Raw genomic sequence first — 22,575 nt, 5'->3', positions numbered from 1 at the left:
CAAAGAGGTGCCGCAGGGGTCATGACTGATGATGCATTTGTGTAAATGAAAGCATCGATTTCAATCAAGTTGACACTGATGTTCCCAGGGGAAAAAAAGCATGTCAATGCCAGCTATGCTTAAACTGAGCTGAATATTTTTTGTTCTTGTAAATAAACACTAAAATATGGCCAATTCACTTCTGCTGAAACCATAACAAGAACAAGAAGACATGCCCCTCTGCTCTTCCTGCAATATACCATTTTGTTTTTCTTCACCTCCCTCTCCCCACAGGCTAAATACAGGCGCACACGTACACACAGCTAATATGGAAGAGAAATCACAAATGTGTTTCTGTGTTGTACCGCGTGACTGATGGGTTCTGACAGGAGGGTTTGTGAGTTGAAGAAGCAGCCAAGTGTGGCTCAGAGAAGCAAGCCTCAGTAAAAAAAAAAAAGAAACTGAGAGGAGCTGGGAGGAGAGTCAGAGCCAACCTCCCTCTCCTCCTCTGTTGTCCAGTGTTTGGTTTGTTCGTGAATCTGAATGTTGGAGAGAAAATAATAAAACACACTCAAATCTTCCTCAGGTTAGCCCTTTCCTCGTACCATTTCCCAGACACTCACTTGAGCAAAGTAGAGTTTTAGCTTCTTGCCGTTGAACTCTGATTCGTGCAGCTCAATGCGAGCGCGGGCAGCTGCCTCTGGGGTGCTGAAGTTGATCCGAACTCTCCTAAAGCTTTTGAACATCTGGAAAGTCGTCTGTTCGTCGTAGATCCTGAACAATGCTTCAAACCTCTCCTACAGAAGATACAAACACAAAAAACAAGTATGATAAGAGATGTTTAACTTATCTTGTCTAAACCAGAAAAACGCTAATTTTACCCACTTCATACTGTATTTTAAATAATTAGGTACGTTATTTGTTAGTACTCATCCATTAATTGTCTAAGAAACAGTTTCAGCAGTAATTACGCAGGATGGTGCTTGCCTTTAGGTATAATGTCAACTTAAGCATCTAATTTAATCTCACTTTGTCGCACTTAATTTTTTTAACATAAATACATACTCATATTCAATTCCAGACTTTCATTAAAGTGTTCTCAATGAATGTCATTTCTGCCCACTATAAAGATAAGATTTTAGAGTGAGCTTGTTGGTGCTTTAAACAACACTAGAGAACCTTAAAATATGTGCTTTGACTAGCTTTGATGGACATTGAACCTCGTTATGCATATTTGTGGACCTGCAAAAGCCGCTGACATAGCGCAGCTCATACCTTTGGGTTCCAGGCTAACTCAGCACTGTTATGCTTTATGGAACCATGACAGATAACAACAACGAGATAACAATCCACTTTTGCCATAATAATAATAATAATAGCTAAACACTGTGACAGATGCTACACACAAGATAATAATCAAGACCAGACCAGATTTTTCTGCTGGAGAGATTCCAGAGAAAGAAGAAAAAAAAAAACAGGATGACAGACGAATGCAGAGTTAGCTTTATTGTTACACTATGTAAGTAATAACTGATCTCTTACTCTCTTGTGTTACTGCATTTGCTTTGTAAACGCTACGCAAACAATGCACCACATGCAAATCCTTCAAAAATGTAACCCAGAAAAAGCAAACGCATACATTTCTTTATTTGAGTGTGTTTGTTCATCACACATTTGAGAATATAAAAATACCACCCCACATTCTGGCGAGACATTTTTGCTGGCTTCTGATGGCATCTTTGGGCTCAGAAAGAGTCTTCTTTTTTCGTGACAGTGGTGTTGTATCCCACAACTGTAGGGGAAGCCCTGAATTGCCAGATTCTCTAGTATTAGCCTAAGTTATTCACTTACACCTCACTGTGAGAGTCAGAGACGACTAACTGCTTAACACCATCACAAGTTCATTGGTAAATTTGATTTCCAGCTTTATGTAATTTTGCTGCAGTATTCTTAGGTGTTGTTTTTCTCACAGTCCCGTATGTCTCCCTGTTTTGACCTCAACACATTTATCTCCATTTTCTTCCTAAGGCCTCACATTTTGTATCTATACCCCTATGATGTATTCCCACATCTCTTTTGCTTTTGAAGCTCAGCTCTCTCCTTGGGCACCAAATTGGCCTCCTCAGCTGTGAACTCAATCAAGCTGCTCAGCAGGAGGGAAAGAGGAAGACGGCCACCAGGAGAGCTGATTTCTAAGTAAGCAGTAGTGCAATTCCTTGTTTCCTTGCCGACCATCTCCCAGCAGCAGTGACAACTTCACCGTGAGACGAGCCTCCTTTCCAAGAATCAAGGACGATGTGCCGTTCTCATATGAGGACAGCTTTTTATTAATAGTGCGAGACCGATTGAAACTGCTCTTACTTGTGCTATCCTGCAACAATGATGTAACCAGCCAGTGGCTGTGCTTATCACAAAACAATGACATAAATTTGCCTTGAAGGTTTGCATAAAAGCATATTTAAATATGTAGAAAAAAAGCACACCTTCCTTTCCCTTTAATCTACTCATGTGTTCAGAGACCTGAGAACCACATGCTTGCAATCAGTGGCATGAATGTCAATTGGGAACCACTGCTCTCAAATCAGCCCCTAATTCTGTTACTGCGTGGCAGCTTTTATCTGAGCTCATCTTTTTTTCTGTGGCAGTAGGAGAGAAAAAGTGGAATACTCGTAAAAAGAAATGTCCCCGGTTCAGCTGACACAGCAGCTCTCAGGATGGAAAGGATGCCCGTTACCTGAAGGAACCCAGGCAGCATGTCGAGATGTGCCTCTGAACATTAGTGACAGCGTGCTGACGGGAGACGGCAGGTACCTGCAAACTCATCACATTGAGATGAGTGTCAGGTTCTGTCAGCCCTGTATCTTTTTGGTGAATCTTAAAACTTTTGCAAGCATGCATCTACTCCTCCACTGTTTTCACTTGATACAATATAAGACTGTATGTCACAGCTGTATGTTTGTCATGTGTGCCGCATTTAAAATTGTATCATAATGAAATGGTGGACATCAACAAAAAATATATGAAAAAAGATATGCATGACTAAAGTACTGTAATAATTTAACATTTGAGCTGAGGATCACATCATCACCCTATCTGACACCTGGTAAATGACTCAGCACGCATGCTGCAGTGTGTTGCTCACTGTCGTCAAACAATCAGGAATTTAAAAAAATAAGCAGATTAGCGCTTTCGCTCAAAATCCTCCTTCCTTCCCTTGTTGTTTGAATTCCAGTTCCTCTCTCCATGTCGGTGCATCCGGTCCCCTCTTTTCTAAACGCCTCTGGGTATCCAGCTGAATTTCAGAACCCCAACAACAACTCCCCTCCCCCCCACGTTAGGAAAGTGGGACTATTTTGAGGAGAGATGAGGATGAGCCAGAGGAGAGGGAAGACTGTGTCTCACTTCATTTAAAATTGATCCTTTCACCCCCATAGTTGTGTATAAATAGTAAAAGGAGCTACACCTAAAAAAAACGCACATGACATGTATTAAGACCCGTTTTCTTTCATTAAAGTCCCAAAGCTTCATAGAAGTTAAATCCTAAACTGTACTTTACTTTGTATAGAGGAGCTTTTATGTCGTATCATTATTTGCAATCTTCAATAACTTGGATAAAGCTGGAAAACAGGGTTCACAAACAATCGAGTGCGAGTACAGAGGACAGAAATACTGTCATGACAAAACGCCAGTACTTTTGAAACAAGTAATCTATCTTTTTAGATTTTTTTATTCAACAAATGAATTACTTAATTACTCTTTTAAATATGGACTCTGCTAATGTCAGATGCTTAGTTGGTGGTGATAGTTCCTTGTTCCTACTGCTGTCACCGAATAAGTAAACATAAAAAAAAGGGAAAACCCTTTTGTCCAATCCCACGGCTGTGTCAGTGCACATATGATGAAGCTCAGCCATCAAGCTGGGAGAGGAGACAGCTTACATATTGTGGAAATATTGGCATCATTTCAACTCGTGGGTCACAAAAGGAACATTTCAGTGACATGGAAGTGTCAGCCAGCTGTGAGATGCTCAACTTTTAACTTGATAGACACCTGCAAGCTGAGCACAGCTCCATAAACACTGGTGCTGACATGGGGAATGATGTTGGTGCTACAGCTCCAAAACAGCAGCAGCTAGATTTCTGTTTGACTAAAGCTGAGAAATGAACAAAAATACCTTCCTTGCAACATACTTACTTAAAGTACTTCTCTCAGAAGGTAACATGCCACTTTTTTTTTTTTTTAATGCCGGTGATCTTGTAACAGGTTTGTTACCCGACATTGCTGTCGAGCGAACATAGAGCCAATAAATACCAATAACGACTGCAGTGTCATTTGACCGGAGGATGGCTGCCCATTGTACCCTTTCCCACTGAAAGCAACAGCCAGCGGTTGGTAGTTGTTAGTTTGTTTTGTTTTTTTTTGTCCAGTGTAAACTGGGATTAAGATATTAAATTTGCATGGTGTAAAATGAAACTGCCTGAAAAATAAGGCTTTAAAGCTCCATTGAGCTGAAGGGAATATAATGCAGCGACAGGTGGTAATCCTCTGTACGTGTTAACCATGAGTGAAACCTTTCAAATCACACATTACACTGTTTCTTATTACTAATATGAAAATATGTATAAGTGGACTGTTAATAATTTGAAATAAATACTAAACAAAACTGAGAAACCAAAAGAACTTGGATGCAGTATCTCACTGTACAATCTTTACAATTTATTACTCCGACTTACTGTTTGCTGGTAAATCTTCCTGATTGCAGCATAATCATGATTACCCTGAGAATGACAACAAAACACTTGTTTGGCCTGTCTGCAGAGCCCACTTAAGCCCTTATTCACACTGTGAATTTTCCATGAGCTTTAGCCAGCTACTATGACTCACATGTCATCAGACGCCATGAGTAAAACTGATAAGGCTTACACTCGCACACACATAAACACCCGCTGTGGCTACTTCCTCAACCTAAATTGATGTTTTGGCATGAGCAGAGATGTGGGAAAGCTCCAAGATCATTTTCCATAATAGCAAGCACTGTTTGCTTGTAATCCCAAGCACCAATGTTGATACAACCACGGCCAATTGGTGCATAGCAAGTGAGTGTGCTGATCACTAATTTAAGTAGTCTCTATGAGTGAACATCCTGAGGGAATGAGAGGAGGAAGAGGAAGGGAAACGAGGAAGGGGAGAGGGGTGTTAAGTTACAAACGGCTGAAAGGAGGCCCGCTCATCTGCCACGGCAATGTTCCCTGTGGTGACCTACTCCCTTTGTCCTTTGTGAATATGTGTGTGTGATAAAAAGTAAGTAAGCATGTGTGTGATGCAGACCATGTGTTCAGGATTGTTCACTGGGTTTCCACAATTAGTTAGCTGTGGGTACCAACGTGCATTCAGCACACATATGCCCCCAAACAGAGCCGCATAATAACACGATGTGACAGGTAGCGCAATTAGTAGCTTAGCACAGCTGAAGGACAACTGGACTTGTCAGCAGAGACAGACTGGTTTGAGCCGCACAATATCCTGTTGCTGCTTTATTTCCAGCTAGAGAGAGGATGTAGGACAACAGGTGAGGAGAAATGAACAGCATGTTCTTGTTTTTTGTTCAAATAAATGTCCAATGAAACAGCAATGTTTTCCCCACTCAAACAGCCTCTACTGATGATATATTTTAAGAATAAATTAGGAAAATAACATCAAATCAAAAAGCAAAACTTCTGCTAATTTTATACACATCTAACATCCCTCTGATACTTTCTCACATTAAAGTTTGTTTTCTTCGCAGGTTTTGTTCACGTGACAAGAGAAATCTGATGTGTTTAGGGTGGAGACAGGCAGAGGGAGGTGTGAGGTCACAGCTCTCAAGTAGCCGACAGCTTAGCTTAAATTAAACGGCAAGTGTGGTCACCATTAGTGCCCACATGTTTCTCCATGTTACCTTTACATAACACCCAGGGTGTACTTCTATAGGCTGGATTCCTTTCCTGATTGCGTCTCTACTATTCTCTGGCTGTTGCACAACAGAGCCATTTTGAGGCAACATGTTAGGTACAATGTGCTACAATCTTTTTCCCTCCAATGGTTTGATTTTCCCATAATTAAAAAGGCTTAACTAAACAGACTTCATACCCAGGCATACTTATGAGCCATGAGTATATATTTATTTTCTAAAGCCAATCTACAATCATTTGAGGCAAATAAAATTCGTAAAACCTGAAAACATATCTTGTATCAAAAGCACAAATAATTCTTTCTCTGACTCTACAGATTCAGTTTGTATGGACTTTCATCAAAAAATAAAATCCACACATCCTTTACTTCCTGCAGTTTACAGTTAAGTCTTTTTGATATGACAAGAGAAGACAGAAAGATAGAAAGATATAAGCACTCAGGTGGTGGCTGAAGGGCCTTCCTTCAACAGGATGCCTCTTGGGTGATGAGGCAGTTATGCTCCTGAGGGTAATGGAAAGCCTGTCATCACAGTGGCTACATGACTGTGGGCATGACTCACAAGGTAGCAAGCACACAGCCAGCCAGTGGTCCTGACAGAAAATCATCTGAACAAAAGAGCAGTCAGCTTAAGGGAATGAAGTTTATTGGGTAATGTCAACATGGTTCCTTCTAGGGTGAATTCAAGAGGCAGAACAATAAACTGCATGATTGACAGAGAGCGCTGAGCGAAGCAGGAGGGAGGGGGGAGAGGCTGAGGAATCAACCACTTAATACTGTATATCTGCTTCACACCTTTTCCAGCTAATGAATCAGTCAAGTTGCTAAATTAGGCATTACTTCAACTGATGACTGTGACTCAAGTGTTTCCCCTTCTTATGTAAAGGCTGGATTAAGTTTCCTCACTGTGTAAGAAAACAGACCTGCAGGTTCATCCTGTTCTGTTTGCATGCAAACCTGACAAAGGATAAAACATTTCTTTGGCACTGCACAAATGCTACACTAACTGACAACACTATACTAACACTGATTATTCTCAGCAAATGATGTTAAAGTTGCGCTGTTCCACAAAAGCTCCTGCGTCCTGTTGACTGACCTTGTGTTTGTGAGCTCATAGCACATATTCAGCTGTTTGTCTGGTGTCACTGGTGAAAGTGAGAAGTCACGTCATGTGGAACAGCTACACGTTCCGATCTCCACTTTGAGCTTGAAGCCATGTGCATTAAAAGGCAGTAAGCGCACAAAAATAGGCCTAAATCTTAATTTCCAAGTAAAATTCAACAGCTAAATGGACGATGAGAGAACTGTAGGTAGAGATCAACTGCAACTGAAGAAAAGCTGTTAGTTAAGAGGTTATACACTCAGTAGAATCATTTGGAAATATTTGATTAGACTTTTTTTATATCAATAAAAACCTTTGAAAAAAAGGAAATATAAATACCAACAGGATTTAAATTCACTGACAAAGTCATAATTCCCTATTTTGATCTGGTGTTTCATTTAAGCCAGTACTGTGTTTCAGTCACGTTGGCCCTCGATACCACAATCTATGCCCATAATCCAAAGGTTGGTTCTATTATATGTTGAACTACACCATTTGGTGTTTTGGATCAAAATGAAAAGATTAACCGAGCCTAACTGAGATGTAAAGAATGGTTATTCGTTTTTTTCCCCCTCCCCTTGATAAATCACTCTGCTTTCTCTTCTACACGTGCGTGGCTTTAGGACAGTCTAATCCAGACCCTTATGCCTGAACAGGATTTGGGTGAAAACCAACAAAGTAGGTCACGGAGCCTCTGAGTGAATCAAGGACAATGTTGCTCTAGAAATACACTGTGTTCAAATAATCAAATTGAATTTCTTAAGCATGTGGACCATCATATTTAATTGCCATCCTCCCTAAGGGGCCAAACTGTAACCAGTCGCACAAGGATGAGTGTAGCGATAAAGAATCTCCAACCAGCATGCACGTTTGCATAGTTTTCCTTATCACATTTAATATTATTTGCCATCACTCTTCCATAAAACAGAGCCAATTTTCCAATGCAGTTAACTGCGTGGCGTCAAAACAAATGAAAATGTATTAGGCATTCCTTTCAGCTGCCAAACAGGTTTAAACACACTAAAAAATTACTAAAAAATAATGATTATTTCCAAGAATTTTTCAGGGTTTTTAGCTGTGATGTATAGGACAGGACCACAACACCTCAATGAACCTAATGACAGGCATCAACAATCTACTTTCAGTAAAGTTTGCTTCTCATATAGAGGTATTCTACAATCATTTGCAATCAGTTAATTGCTAACCATGCTTGCCATTGCACTGGCTCAGGCCAACAATTGAAAAAAGTAAAACGTTATCTACAAGATGTGACGTAAAAGTGACTTGAGTTAGTTTATCTTGGCTTAATTTCTATGTTTTTAATCCATCTGAATGTTTATATGTTCAGCTGAGGTTGAATGATTCCACAGTTTGTTATCATTCAGGCATCACTACACAATTAATAGTCCTTCCATTTTTAAATTTGTGGGGAGCAGCTGCTGAGTGACCTGATGTGCGAGAGCTCAGGGATCAACTGAAGAACCGACAATGGGAGCAGCATAGTAGATTTAGTCTTTCTCTGTTTTCCCTGTTTTATATTTGGTTCCAGTAAAAGACTGTCATTATGCCTACAATGAGGGAAGACATAAAAAAAGAAAAATGAACAAATATTTTTTCCCTGAAAGTTACTTCAGCTTCAAAAACATTTATGTTTGAATTGTTATCGCAAAAATATCAAATACAAGAGTATCTTAAAATATTCTTGTTCCAAAAACATGATAGTCTGCCAATAACACAGATATGGTTTCCTCAGTGATGTTAACACACTTGCTGTTGAAGCCTGGATGTCAGGGGTCTGTGTTGTAGCTCTTGGAAAGTCAGACCTAATTTTTCTTGCTGTGTATTTAAGATATGATAATAAAAAAGAGTTTGAGAAACTCTGAGACTGTGCATGGGTCTGCGTGGTGACCTGAACAAGTCATGTCCATCAAAACAGCCCTTAATATCAGCACAGCAGCAAATCCTCAGTATTACAAAACAGCAAAAACATCTTGTGATTAATGACTTTGTCTGTACTATAAAGGGTGCGTAAGGACTGGGCAGGACTGTGAATGGTCCAAGTGTTATTACAGTGGAATCAATACCTTGAGCAAGAGGCTGTATTGACAGGAGCCGACGGTCCGGCGCTACCTCGCCACTCCCTTGGGGCCAATATGTCCACAGCAGGGAGCTTGAAATCACTTTATGGCATGTAGGGACACATTAATCCTTTTACCACCAATCTGGTCATTACAGTTTTTATTGAGGCAGATGCTTTTCCTCCTAAGCAGCACTTAGGCCCAGGCTGAACACACATATGCTAACACAAACATCTTCTCCTTTGACACTGTTAACACGCAAGTATGTCTACACAGGCTCCCACGCAGGTCCATGCACTTTAGAGGTAATGATAATCCAGGAGTTACACAACATTACATAAGGTGGCTAAAATATGCTGCATCAACAGCTTTCAGCCCCGGGTTAAAGCATACGGACCGATTAGCTCCTCCTCTTAACCCAACACCACACTACTTCTTCTTACCACTCACTCTTGCATTCTATCCCTTTTCTCTACCTTTCTAGTGGCAGTATCTGCACTGGTGTTTTGACGATGACAGAAACAAAGACGGGCATGTTTCACGATGTGCGTAGCCCAGGTTACATCTCTGCACTTAAATATTTGAGTGATTGCTTCTGGGAAGCTGACATCTTCAAATGGCCTGTTTTGCAAGCTATTTAAAGAGTGTTCATCAGCTTTAAATGATACAAATAAGAGCACAAGACTACACAAGACTTTCTTTGGATGTTGAAAGACAGTATGCACTGACTTTTGAAATTCTGGGTCAACACACACACACACAAATGTCAAAGATAATCACTTGGATGATACAGGGATGCCAGGGAAACAATTAAAACCGTTTTACAGCATTTCAGACTTGCACTGCACTGTCTTTGAATAAAATTAATTTATTCTATTCAGTGACGCAGTGCAACACAACCATGACACAACAGCTACAGGCCACTGTCATTGGTTTATATTATCCTATTTGCCAATAGGCTAACTGCAGTTGAAAATCTTCTCTGAATTGACTGACAATGGAATTCAGCACAATACTTTTTACAAATATAAGCACTACCTAAAATATTGTCGATGTAGCTTACAGTAAGAAGCGCATTTACTCCAAATAGAGTAGTGTCACGGCTGTCGTGTCTTTGCTTTGGAATGGAAATTGAATAGAAAAATCTGACAAGTAAATGAGTGCCTTTCAGTAACTTCAATTACAAAGTCCAGTCATTGTATGACGTTGTTTTCTGCTCATCTTCCTTGGCGAGTAAAATATGGGCCTTTACATTCCATTGCAAGGCCTTTTCTTCTGCTTCTAATCTTATCACCTCATCACAGTGTCATTTGTGCCACATGGTAACCAGACTCCCCACCCAGGAGTCAGTCTTTTGTTCTACGTCACCATAACGGACGCCGCTCCAACCTTTACCTGACACCTGAGCCCAAGCACTTCTCTTGGGTTTCAGGTCAATATGAATTGCTCATCTCCTCCTGCCTAGTGGCCAGACCGAGGGCAGCAGGCACACCTGAGCCCGAAGCTCAGACCCAGGATCGCTCAACCCTGCCAAGCTGCAGATCTAGTTTCCTACCAGTACAGAACATGATACTGTCACCGTCTACATAGAGTCTGTCTGTCCTGCCACTGCTCCTCTGCCTTTTACTGTCACCCAACATCTGCACCATAACAGAATTTGGAAATGCGAGTCTGAGAAGACATTAATATCTAGATATGAACCATGCCTTGTTAGTGTTTTCTAAATGTATCTATTTTTATTCAAAATATAATGCCAAGTAAGGAAACCACTGACTAATTGGACAATGAAGCAATAGATCAATAAGATGGCTGGTTAAAGCTGTTTCTAATGTAAAAATGTGTATTTCTTGAACAAATCCCATTTCCAAAATAGTTGGAGAGCTGAGTTAGATGTAGATTAAACCAAAATGCAATGATTTGCAAATTTTATGAAATAATATTATATATATATATATATATTCTATCACAGTAGAACATTGTAAACATTTCAAATGTTAAAAGTGAGACATTTTACTGTCTCATCAAAAATATCAGCTCGTCCTGAATTTGATGGCAGCAACACGTCTCAAAAAGTTGGGACAGAAGCAACAAAAAAGGCAAAAAAGTTAGTGGTACGAAAAGGAAACATCAGGAGGCACAAGTCACAGCTAATTATGCTAACTGGCAACAGGTTGATAATGTGATTAGGTCTAAAAAGAGCACTTTAGAGAGGTGGAGACTCTCAGAGGTTAACATGGGCAGAGATTCAGCATTCTGCAAAAAGCTGCATCTAAACATTCTGGAGCGATTTCAGGATAAAGTTTCTCAACGTTAAAAAAGACTCCATCATCTACTGTACATACCATCATCAAAAGATTCAGAGAATCTGGAGACATCTCTGTGAGCGAGGCTGAAAATCAATATTGGATGCCCTTCTGACCCTCACGTAGCACTGCATTAAAAACACACGATTCTGTCGTGGAAATCCCTCCATGGGCTCAGGAACACTATCAGAAAAATTCATTGTCTGCAAACCAGACCTTTCACCAATTCAAAAAAATGTGGCTCATTATGAAACACAAAATGTGAGAAAGAAGACCCAGGGACTGTTGACCAGCTAGAAATCTATATCAGACACAAAACCGGAGAACAATCCTCTCCCAAAGATCCAGCAACTGGTCCCAGATGTTAAAGGACTGGTGTTAATAGAAGAGGGGACATTATACAGTGGTAAACAAATTCAAGTTGAGATAATGTGTTTAATTAAATATTAAACTGTCTCACTTTCAGCATCTGATATGTTTTTGGGTTCCATCGGTAATAAAATATTAAATTATGAAATTTTAAAATCTTTACTTTTTTTTTTTTTTTGCATTTTTACACAGGACTCTGGCAGCCACAAAGTTTTTCTTTTAGATTTGTGGTTGTATATCGATAATAAATATAGGGTAAAATCTAATCAAATACAATAAATCTGACCATGTTCGAGTATTTTTACTGCAGGAAGTTTTCCTCTCGAAAGCTGAGAACGTTCAAGATAATCCTAACATATACAACAGTGCATCATTTTGCCTGTTGTTTTGCTAATTAGATGCTTGAAATAGAAAAGTAGTGACATGTTGCGTAAGGTTGTACATCATCAAAGATGCCAGCAAAATCACTTCTGATTTGCCGAATGACAATTAGCCCATTAGTCATCAAATATCTCCTCTATTCTCATGAACAGCACACATCACATAGACACATGGCACAAGTTACAGATATAAAAAGCGAGGCAGAGGGATGGGAGGACAAATGTAAAATGACTCCGATTGATGGACGCATCTTGAGATATCATCTACGAGGTGTTTTGAGTGTTTGCTGACACAGCTGTTTGTCTGTAGGTCTGTGAGTCCGCTGACTCATTGTTGTGGTTGGAGTGTGCGACTGTGTCAGTGTTACTAGTTTCGTGTTGAAAACGCAGCCTCTGTGGAGTCTAAATGGCAGGTTGTTAGTAGGTCCAAATCGTTCTTTCTCTCACAACTTTGATGTGTTTAATGCTTCGCCACAAAAAATAAACACTTCATTTGGTGACAGATGGAAGCCAGAGAGGCACTTATCAAGAGAAAGAGGAGCTTGCTTAGTTTATCAAATATTTAAACATATGAAGGACCAGAGAAACAGGCAAAAATCAAACTGAGTGGATTAATAAATAAATGAATGACATGAAAATGTCAGCAACAAATCAAGCATGTCAGGTAACTGCCATAGATTCACTGCCTGTCAACTTGCAATGACCTTCACCGTGCGTCCTGTGCTGTCATCTGCTGATGCTGGTAGATTTTCCAGGTAATGATAATGTTGTGACAAACATGAACACGGTACAGTGTCTGCAGCCAACCAGCAGCGCCGGTTTCACTGAACCTCAGCGCAACACCAACAGCCACTCTGCTTTCTCCAAAACTGAAAAGAGAACACTCTGGAATAAGAACCTCCGGTGCTGCAAGCTCTGGCATTATTGTAACAGCAGCGTGTGCTATCCAAAGCCTCTCTGTTTGGCTCAACGGTGATATAACTCGCAGAGGTCGAGCCAAGGCCTGGGAGAATCATTTCAATGGTAACAAAACAAAGGCCCCACAACAGCAAAGCTACTCTCACAAAGCTTCTCCTTGATTTAAAGACCCCTCGCTTATTTTTCTTCATGTTGTCCATTCAGATACCACTGCCTAATCTTTCCTTGAAAGGTCTATAAATAGCAGCAATCCACATATTATTTCACCCATAGTCATTGCAACAAAACAGAGCCTGACTATAACTTCTCATCCTCAGATTTAGGAATAAAAAAAAAATTTTAAAAAAAACCCAGGAGCCTCAGACACCTAACCCTAACCCAGATCTTGTTGAACGATAATAAAAATAAAAAAAACAAGAGCAGGCTGACAGGGAGGTGAGCTCAATCAGAGGCCACTCTCCACGTGCCCTGCTTTAATCTGCCCTATCCCTCAGCGCTCTCCATCGCGTCCTCTGTGCCAGAAACCAGGATTAGCAGTGTTCTTTGTGCCATTCGAAAGTCAGCCCTCTATCTGCTCATTTAATTGTGCCCAGACTCCTTCTTCTTAAGCTCTAGGAGAGCACTGTATGACAGGAAGATTCAGTAGAAGCTGTAATTCAAGAGCTTTAAACAGAGTTTTACAGAATATGTATTGGTGCATTATATGGCATAAACCTGGTCTTACTTTGAAACACACAAGCACAAACCATTTGTCATAAATGAAGAGTCATTAAGCCATGGTCAAAAGTATTATCAGTTCCACGGAGCCAATTAAATTTTTTCTTACACTAAAATTCCTTGAAAAATCCTGAGGATGATGATCCCCATAATTAAAAAACAACTGCAGGGTGAAACATTGGTGCCTTTCACCTTGGCCGGTCTGCAGTGGTTAGAAATGTAATGAGAGTTGGGAGCAAACACAGCAGCTGCTTGGCTCACTGGGCAAATGCGTACCTCAGCCTGAGCCAGTGGTCAGCGTGCATTGTTTGTGTGCTCATATGTGCAGGGTAATTTCAGTAACACCAAATAACAAGCACATGCAGGTCATGACAAGAGGCGGGATGAAGTGCTAAACATGCAGTTGCCAAAAAAAGTGCTGAACAAGGTGGGTGTGGTGATGGGGAATTTAACTCCTGGGACTGAAAGAGCACATCATTACACCAGCAGCATCAGGAGTGCCTCCGCTGCTTAGACTGGCCTTGGAGACTACTCATAGTCAGAGATGATCGAACTCAGCTGAACTGTAGTTATTTTTTCACCTTTTCCAGATCTTTCTGTCTCTCTGGTGAGGAGTAAATCAGACAAGCAGACACGCAGCCAGCAGGTGAGGGAATGGTTCAGAGGGGAAGCCTAGCTTTGGTAGACCATCTGTGTGACCTTTAGCGCCTCCAAATTGGCATGTTGTAGAGCCAGAAGTAGAGTTCCTAGGCTCACCTGGGATGCCTTCAAGCACAACTGCTTCCCCGCTCTGTGACTGACAAGCGACATATTATCTTATTTGTCACAAGAACTATGATGAAATGAAGAAAATACAGCTGTAAAGTGTGTTTGGGGGCAGGTCAGCTGAGTTTACGCCAACCTAAATGTATTCCAACTTAAACCAATCTTTACTGAATATAAAGGGAGGAAAGAGAAAAAAACTCAAAAGGACTAATACAAACTGGATTTTCATTTGCAAAAGCAACACACCCCAAAAGACTGCATTGGCAAGATTGTCTATATTCCTGTATTTGTATGTGATGTTAGTTCAGTTTCTCTGAGAGGTTTCCTGTAACTGCAAGTCTATAAGTATCAATCTTACCCAGTGCACCTGCAATGCTGTGACGAGAGGGAAAAGATGGATAGGGGGAGAAGAGAGTGTCCGCCACTGCGTCTAGAAACGAACTCACTTATTCCCCTGCATGTCTTGCATAGACAATTAAGTCCATCGCACCCTCCCATTCAAAATCGTCTCCTAATTCCTCGCGCTCACATCTGCCACAATATGTTACTGCAATTCAGACATCAAGAAGCCCCCCACCCCCACTCCCTGTTATGCCTCATTATTCCTCTGTCAACCTTTCTTTCCATGATCTGTGAAATTCATTCAGCGTCAATCGCTGTGCGTTGCGCGCGTCTTCAAGAGCTGCGGCTCTCATTGATAAAAATCCTCGTCTGGAAGAAGGCTGCATTCAACGTCACCAAGACATGCATGCACTTCTATAGGGCAGCATGCAGTCAATCAGTCGGGTCCTGCGAAAACTGCTGGACAACCACACGACAAAGACAAAGTCATGATACGTTGCAGGGTGCGTTTTTAAGAGTGAGCCGTACCTGCATTTTGTCTGATGTAAACACCTCGATGTCTACTTCGCAGGCGATGATGGTCACCATCTCCAGTTTCATATTTATGGATGGCATTCCCTTGCGTGATTGGAAGAAAAACGAAATTGGGTAAAAGTCTGTTCGCTTCTCTTTGCAGGTCACAGAGAAAAGGTGTCCTTTGGGAAATTGAGGTTACGTCCTGCGGGCGGTTCTGGTTGCTATTAGGGGCTGAGAGAGCTGCGCCTGGACTCCTCACTGCACTATAGCGCTGCTTCGAGTGATGCTGCAGCAGCCGCACAAACGCTCCCCCTCTCTGCCTCGCTCCCGCCCTCCCCCTGACTCTACATTGACGTCATTACCATCATCACGTCCGTCGTGTTTTACGCCACTACAGTGCTAGACGAACCGTACAGGGCGCACTGCAGAATTCACCGTCCGGTTTATTCCGCTTCTTCTTGGATTTTGGTGTCTTCTAATGCTCACCGAGTTGCTGGAGAAAATTGTGTCAGAACCGTTTGGAAAAAAATGCACGTGTAACATCAACATCGGTGTCACACTGACTAATCTAGATTCCAGCAGAGTGCCTGTTATTCACAACTGTGGCCTGACTGATGCTTTTTTATAGCCTACTGACAATGACCATGATGAGGATATAAAAAGAGAAACACAGGAAATGAACCCTGGTTCAAGTCTATCATAAAAGGCTAGCAGAGTTGAGGATAAGTGAGAGGAGGGGAAGCAATTTTTTTTGGGGGGGGGGGGCGGGGGGGGGGGGGGGGGCGGTATATTATAATGAAAAAAATGTACAAAGTGCTTTTTCATCAAATCAAAAGGCGAACTAAATATTCAATTTCACCATGAACTAATCTGTTCCCTGTTTGAATCCGGCATGGAAGTTTAATCGCATATCTATTTAATTCATCTCAGTTTAATTTCTATAGAGCCAAATCACAACAAATTTCATATTAAGGCACTTCAAACATACTGTCCACTTCAAGCAAACTATAATCTAATTCATTGTGATGCAATCATACTCAAATCAAATTAATTAAAATCCAAATGAGTCCAATTCATATAATGATTTAAAAAAACAAAAGTTGCCTTGTTAAACCAACAAATATCAAAACTTCTCTTGAATTGAATCCCCCATCCTAGGCACAAGATCATCCCACACTGCTTCAGTAATATCTAGGTCTGGGCTCTGAGGAGGATTCATCCCTCTTTAAGACCTGTTGCCACTTATTTTCAGTCCAGTTCTTGTGCCACTTGGCATACCTCAGCCTTTTCTCCCTGTTTCCTTTCTTTATGAATGGCTTCTTGACAGCCACCTTCCCATGAAGACCTTTACTGATTAGACTTCAGTGAACAGTAGATGGGTCAACCATAGGGCCAGATCCATCTCTCAGGTTCTGTTTCAGGTCTGTTTTATAAGAATACTTTCAGATCCAGAGCAGTGGGTTTTTTTTTTTTTTCCTACGCCACCATATAATAAGCTTGACTGACCGACCAATCCACACTGCCAAAAATACTCTGCCTGCTGAAGGCATCTACTGCACTTTTTTCCCCCTGTCAAGGCACAATTGCATAACCACGCAAGTCAGCGTGAGGCGGCTCAGGAAGTTAATTGCTTTCAGTTGACATGGTCTGTGGCTTCGTGGATTTAGGTTAAACAGACAAACAAGATGACTAAATGGCAGTCATGCAAATGTATTGGGTGGCGAAAGCTGCTAGCATCTGTCCTGAGGACTGTAAAGCCAAAATTAGGTGTCTATTATTCATCTGTCTGGAACGAACAAGAAACATAAACCTTTCAAGAACTTCTCTGCAAGCCGAGCACCTCCACTGCTAACTAGTTGATTGGAGATTAACTGTACTGTGGCTCTTGATCGCACACTGATGCCATGGCCCCATTCTCTACATTATAATGATAATCTGAGTTTCCATTGCAGCTGAGGATCAATCATTTAAAACATTTGCACAGCCATTATACCATTGCACAACAAACATGTCTTCTTTCCATCACTCAGATCATCACGCTCTCACTCCCTTCATTTCATAATGGTAATAATTGCTTGACCGGCCGAGACAGCTAAGTCCCCGTGAGCCATTAATACTGAGATGCTATTTATGTCTCTGTGTGTCAGGCATTGTCCACATCGAGCAGACGGAGAACATGAGAAAGATATGTGTGGATGACTGTGACATTCCTCCAGCAGACAGGATCAGTAAGTCACTCAGTCTGGAAAAATCTCCCTGTAAAGACCAAAAACCCGCCACATATCAGACACAGTAACACGTTGGCCTTAGTTTGAAGAGCACTGTCAGATGCTTCATCTGCTGGGAGTAAATCTGTTTCATTTCTTCAAACCCCAGCAGTGGGGGAAGGCAGTACAGAAGATGCGATTTGACAGGTTCAGATATTATTTCCAAATCACTCCAACAGCTCATTAATCACACACTCAGAGGTAATAAAGCAACACGACTGTGTTGCCCCTTCTTTTGAAACCACTCTGTTTTCTGGAAGCTAATGTAGTTTTAGTTCACCAAAAGTTGCGATCATTTATTTATGCCGTGTTGGAAAATTCTCTTTTCTCTTTACCCTGTTTATAAAGTCTTGGGTCAGTCGGAGACAGCAGGGATTCACTGTCTTTCTGAAGAAAATTTAAGTTGAACTGATGCTTGCTGATGTTTAGTGATTTGGACCATTGTCCTCAATGCTACTTCGTCTGTACTTTGTGTGACATTTAGTCTGGACTCCTTTCATCTGTGCAGCACAATATAGACTTTGCTTCCCAACCTGCTTGTACATCAGAAAGTGCTTTCGCTGTTAGCATGGATTGTGCAGAAAAATTAGAGTGAATAAATTCTGAATTTAAAAAAAGCACCCACATGTCTATGTTTCGGAGAAAAACTAAAAACAAACACGACATGAAACATACAACATACTATTGTGATGTTGTGGTCAATTTACAGTCCACTTCTGTTTAAAATCTTGCCAACATACCATACAGTGTACTGCATGAGTACTTCATTGCTTTCAGTTATAAAAGCACTGTGCCAGTGCTTTCCTCTGATCCCTTCTGTCACGCCTGATAAGTAGGATGCATCGCCCTGGATGATGAAGCACTTTTCTTCCTCTCTGGCCTCATTTTGCGACCCCCTCCTCCTCTTCATTCTCAATTCCCTTCTTCTCATTCACAATTCTTGCTGTTACAGCTCAGTCAGTACACCCAAAACATGACCCCACAGACTGCTGGACATTATAAATATTCTCTTTATTTAAAGAGAGAGAAGAGTCCTTGGCGTCTCATTTCTCAACATTTGGTGTAAATGCTGGTACCTTGTAAGACGTGTTACTTACACTGTAGACGTTTTACACCATTTTTAAACCATTACATTTCCTTAAATAAGATATCACACTTTCACATTGTTTAGATCTTATGTTAAATTTATAAACTTAAAATTCATATTGCGCAGTATCAAATGCATATCCTTATAAAGTACATATCATACAAGTGTCTTTTTGCTGTTAGTTAGATGAGAGACTGATACCACTCATCTCTATCAGAAAATATGCAGCTACAGCCAGCTGTCACAGCTTTGCACCAAGACTATGAGAAGCAGCAAGGCTGGCTCTGTACAAAACAAACTAAATATGTCTAAAAGCATCTCTACAGTACAATTCCTAAAAATAAAACTATTCCCTCACGTATAATCCACTTGCTTAAGCTGTAACTTATTAGTGGTGCAGTAAAAGCCAGAGAACAATGACCTGTTTTTAAATTCTGCTTTGGACAAGCAAATACTTGAATATCATGTAATATGGAGAAGGTAGTTCGATTGATGGAAACATCTGGTCATATTGTGCTTTTTTTGTGTGTGTCTGTATGTAAATTAATTTGCAATCATGTATGAGTATGAGTCATACAGTCAATTCAATGGTAGAAATCCAGTTATTGCAGAGTCTCTGGCATGCACAATGCACTTTTTAGGAGATGAGAAGAGAAAGCAGGGACGCAGCAGGGGCCTCAAAGGGTGAGATGCTGTGTTTCAGACTCACTGATGAGCAGAATTTGTATTCTGTAGTGGAGCTCTGCAGAGGAGCAGGAGGGGGAAATCAGGGCAGTGGATCATCATGGTGGGGTGATTTACGCATACTCATAATACACACATGCATGCTAATGCACACAAGCTCTGTGTTTGGGTTGTTCTGTACCATGGCAGCAGAAAAATCAAAACCTAAAGCAAACTCTACAGTCGAATGACTGCAGGCATGCAGACATCCCGCAGCTGTATTAGCCCTGTGATCTTTACATGCATGCATACAAACACACCCATAAGCAGGCAAACACACACATGCTCCATTCCTCTGCTGCCAACTTCTCGCAACAACAGGCTACTTCACTTGGCCCAGCCAAAACCAGTCTGTAGTGCCAGCGCCAATGCAGCTGCTGTAATCTAGGCCAAGCTATTTATAAAGCAAGCCGCCAAGTACAGGCACAGGGAGCCAGGGGGAGACAGAGGGATGGGAGGATAAAAGAATGTCTACAGGGCAGAGAGACAGATCTACAGAGAGTAGGCAAGAAAGAGTGAGGGTGAACAGATAAGCGCAGAGAGGCAGGACTGGCATAGAGCAATTAAAAGTACTGAGCAGGTGACTGAATATTGAACAAGACAAAGAGTTTGTGGGTGTCCTGCTAAGTTTAAAGGACAGTATGTATATAGTTTACCTTCAGCCATCCAATGAAAAGGACAGTACTCTGTATCTACACCCCTTCAAAGCTCCAAACTTCTTTTATCTTGTGGTTAGGATTCTACACACAGGATGAAATGTGAAACAGAAATTGTGGTTGCTGCTGCGTCGAGTCGTTTGATGTTAAAAAATCTTGATCATTTTTCATGACTTCTGGAAATCAAGCTTTAATTAATAGTAATAGACAACTCCCATGGGTAAGCTCTCATTGTAGCGTCTTGCTCTTAATTAAAAAAGGGGATTTAATATACTTACATGCAACAATTAGGATCTAGTATATCAATCAAAGCCAACTCCACAGCACTATTTCGTAGAAAGCACTGATTTTTACCAGCTCTTGAAAACCTTTACGAAACTATTATCCAAACTCTAGCTGGACTTGAAAGGCAACAGACTGTATGTAATACACAGTACGTACAGTACTTAGGTGTGTCACACAGACACTGGTAATGAACAGTTTTTCAGTATCCCAGGTGAGTTTTTCAGTTTTTCATCAGTTTTCTAACCAGGATGCAATGGGATTGTACATAAAAGATTAACAAAAGCCAACTTCACCCCTAACACAGAAACATTTTAAATAGGCCTACTATGATCTATTAGCCTTGGACTAACAATTAGCTAGCAAACAGTTTTACCTTCATCATCGAAATGCATTTTCCCTGGAACTATCTACTTAAATCGTAGAGGATAAGGAGACTGAGAGAGCTGGATTTATCTAGCAAAGAGTGATGCTGAAATGCGGCACCACTGCAGATCTAACAACATTCCAGCAGTGCCAGCAGCACATTGCTGAAGTTCGAAGGCCGTACATCTACTGGGAAAACTCAAATTTTGGTAGAAACTATGGTCAATGAACTCTGCAGATAATTTCTGCACATTGCGACAGTGATAGAGAGATCAGGATCACTTCCAACTCCCACCTCATTACTCACCTGGTACTTTTACAAACTTTTACCAAAGACAGCTGGTATTAATGGACACACCCATGCACTGCTGTGACTGGCCAACTGAGACTCTTGCTGGCATTCTCATGCTCCACCAATATCAGGAGAAACAACTACCATGGGAATGTAAGCTGCACAGTTTAACATAGTTAGTAACCAGCAGGAAGGTGAGCAAAATATTTCATATCTGCACTGTGCGTTTGGGGTTTCACAAATAAGAAGTTTGCTTCAGTTAAAATGAATTGCACCCTGTTTGCCCCATGAGGTTCATCAGAACTGATCCCAGATCTGTCAGTCACTGTGTTCAGTGGACATGGATGCAGTGTCTGCGAGCAGAGAGCACTGCTCATTCTCTGGGATTCTGAGACTTGACTTAATTTACGAGATGATTGTTTTATATTATTTATTAATCAGTGATTAACAACACATTTGTCAGAACATAGATTAATTTTTTTGTTTGTTTGTTTTAGGTATTGCTGTATCAATTGTGCTTTTTATATGACATGGCAAGTATTAACATGTAAATTTGATAAAAGCTGTGTCAGGCATGGAGCGTTTTACAAACGGCATCATAAACCCAGCTAAGTCATGGGAACTGACAACATAGTATGTTTCTGGTTTTTAGCCCACATCTGCTGGGAAACTAGCAGCTGTTTAGCTTTTTAACTCAGTCCAGGAGCTTAATAGCTGCAGAGATGAGCCGTCATATAGCTGTGTGAGGGGAGACAGAGGCAGAGGGAGAGGAGGAGAAAGCACAGATGACACGTGCTGATGGTTCCACTGATTGCTTTGCTTTCAAATCAGGTCAAATCTTTGGATGGGTAAGGCAGACTCTCCCCTGTGCAAGCAATGCTGCAGCTAAAACAGCAGGAACGACAAAAAAAAAGAAAAGAAAAACATGCGCAGGGAATGACCGGGGGCTGTCTCAGAGATTCGAAGACAGCATAGTGCTCTGAGAAATGGATGCCACTTTCCAAGGCAAGCAAACAAAGAAGAAAGAAGTCATAAGACTCTCGCAGAGGATAAGAAAGCTCTCTATTCTTTCACTTCAAACAGCTCTAATTGAAAGCCAAGGGATCCTCTGGCAACTAAGATGAGCACAAGCAGTAAGATGGAACAAAGAGATTACAATATTTTAGGGTGACTTTGGCCCATATGCACGCTACATAAAAAGGAATTAACATTATCACTTTCCAATCTCCTCCAGACATCCAAAAGCAACAAAAGAAAGAAGTCCACCAGACACCAACATGAGTAAACCAACTTAACAGAGAGAAATGCTGGAATTTGACGAATTTTATTTTTTCTAAAAGGAGACATGTCATTCACTTTTTTCACAAGTTGGCACAACTCCTGAGGCCTTAACGAAATACCTGTGACATGCTTTTGATAGAATACCACAAGTTATATCAAGTTAAGCTGGCGGCCCTCACCCTTAGCTGTTTCCACTTTCGGTC

At 41.0% G+C, this 22,575-nt stretch overlaps 1 protein-coding gene across 2 annotated transcripts in view; it reads right to left on the bottom strand.

Annotated features, from left to right (window-relative positions):
* rcan3 (regulator of calcineurin 3) overlaps positions 1 to 22,575 on the bottom strand; it is a 39,399-nt gene that overhangs the window by 4,658 nt on the left and 12,166 nt on the right. Inside the window, exons 1-2 of one of the 2 annotated variants that reach the window (XM_072365453.1) lie at positions 15,431 to 15,732; positions 603 to 776 (exon numbers count right to left, since the gene is read on the bottom strand). In XM_072365453.1, the coding sequence (XP_072221554.1) occupies positions 603 to 776; positions 15,431 to 15,517 (261 nt within the window). In that variant the 5' untranslated portion in view covers positions 15,518 to 15,732. Of the gene's footprint in view, positions 1 to 602; positions 777 to 15,430; positions 15,733 to 22,575 lie in introns of those variants that run through there. The other variant, XM_072365452.1, reaches the window with a different exon arrangement.

Source organism: Leuresthes tenuis, unplaced genomic scaffold, assembly GCF_036924035.1.
Source record: "Leuresthes tenuis unplaced genomic scaffold, fLeuTen1.0.hap1 SCAF_15, whole genome shotgun sequence".
NCBI lineage: Eukaryota > Metazoa > Chordata > Actinopteri > Atheriniformes > Atherinopsidae > Leuresthes > Leuresthes tenuis.
The sequence above is the reverse complement of the archived record's forward strand: the minus strand, read 5'-3'. Positions and strand labels throughout refer to the sequence as shown.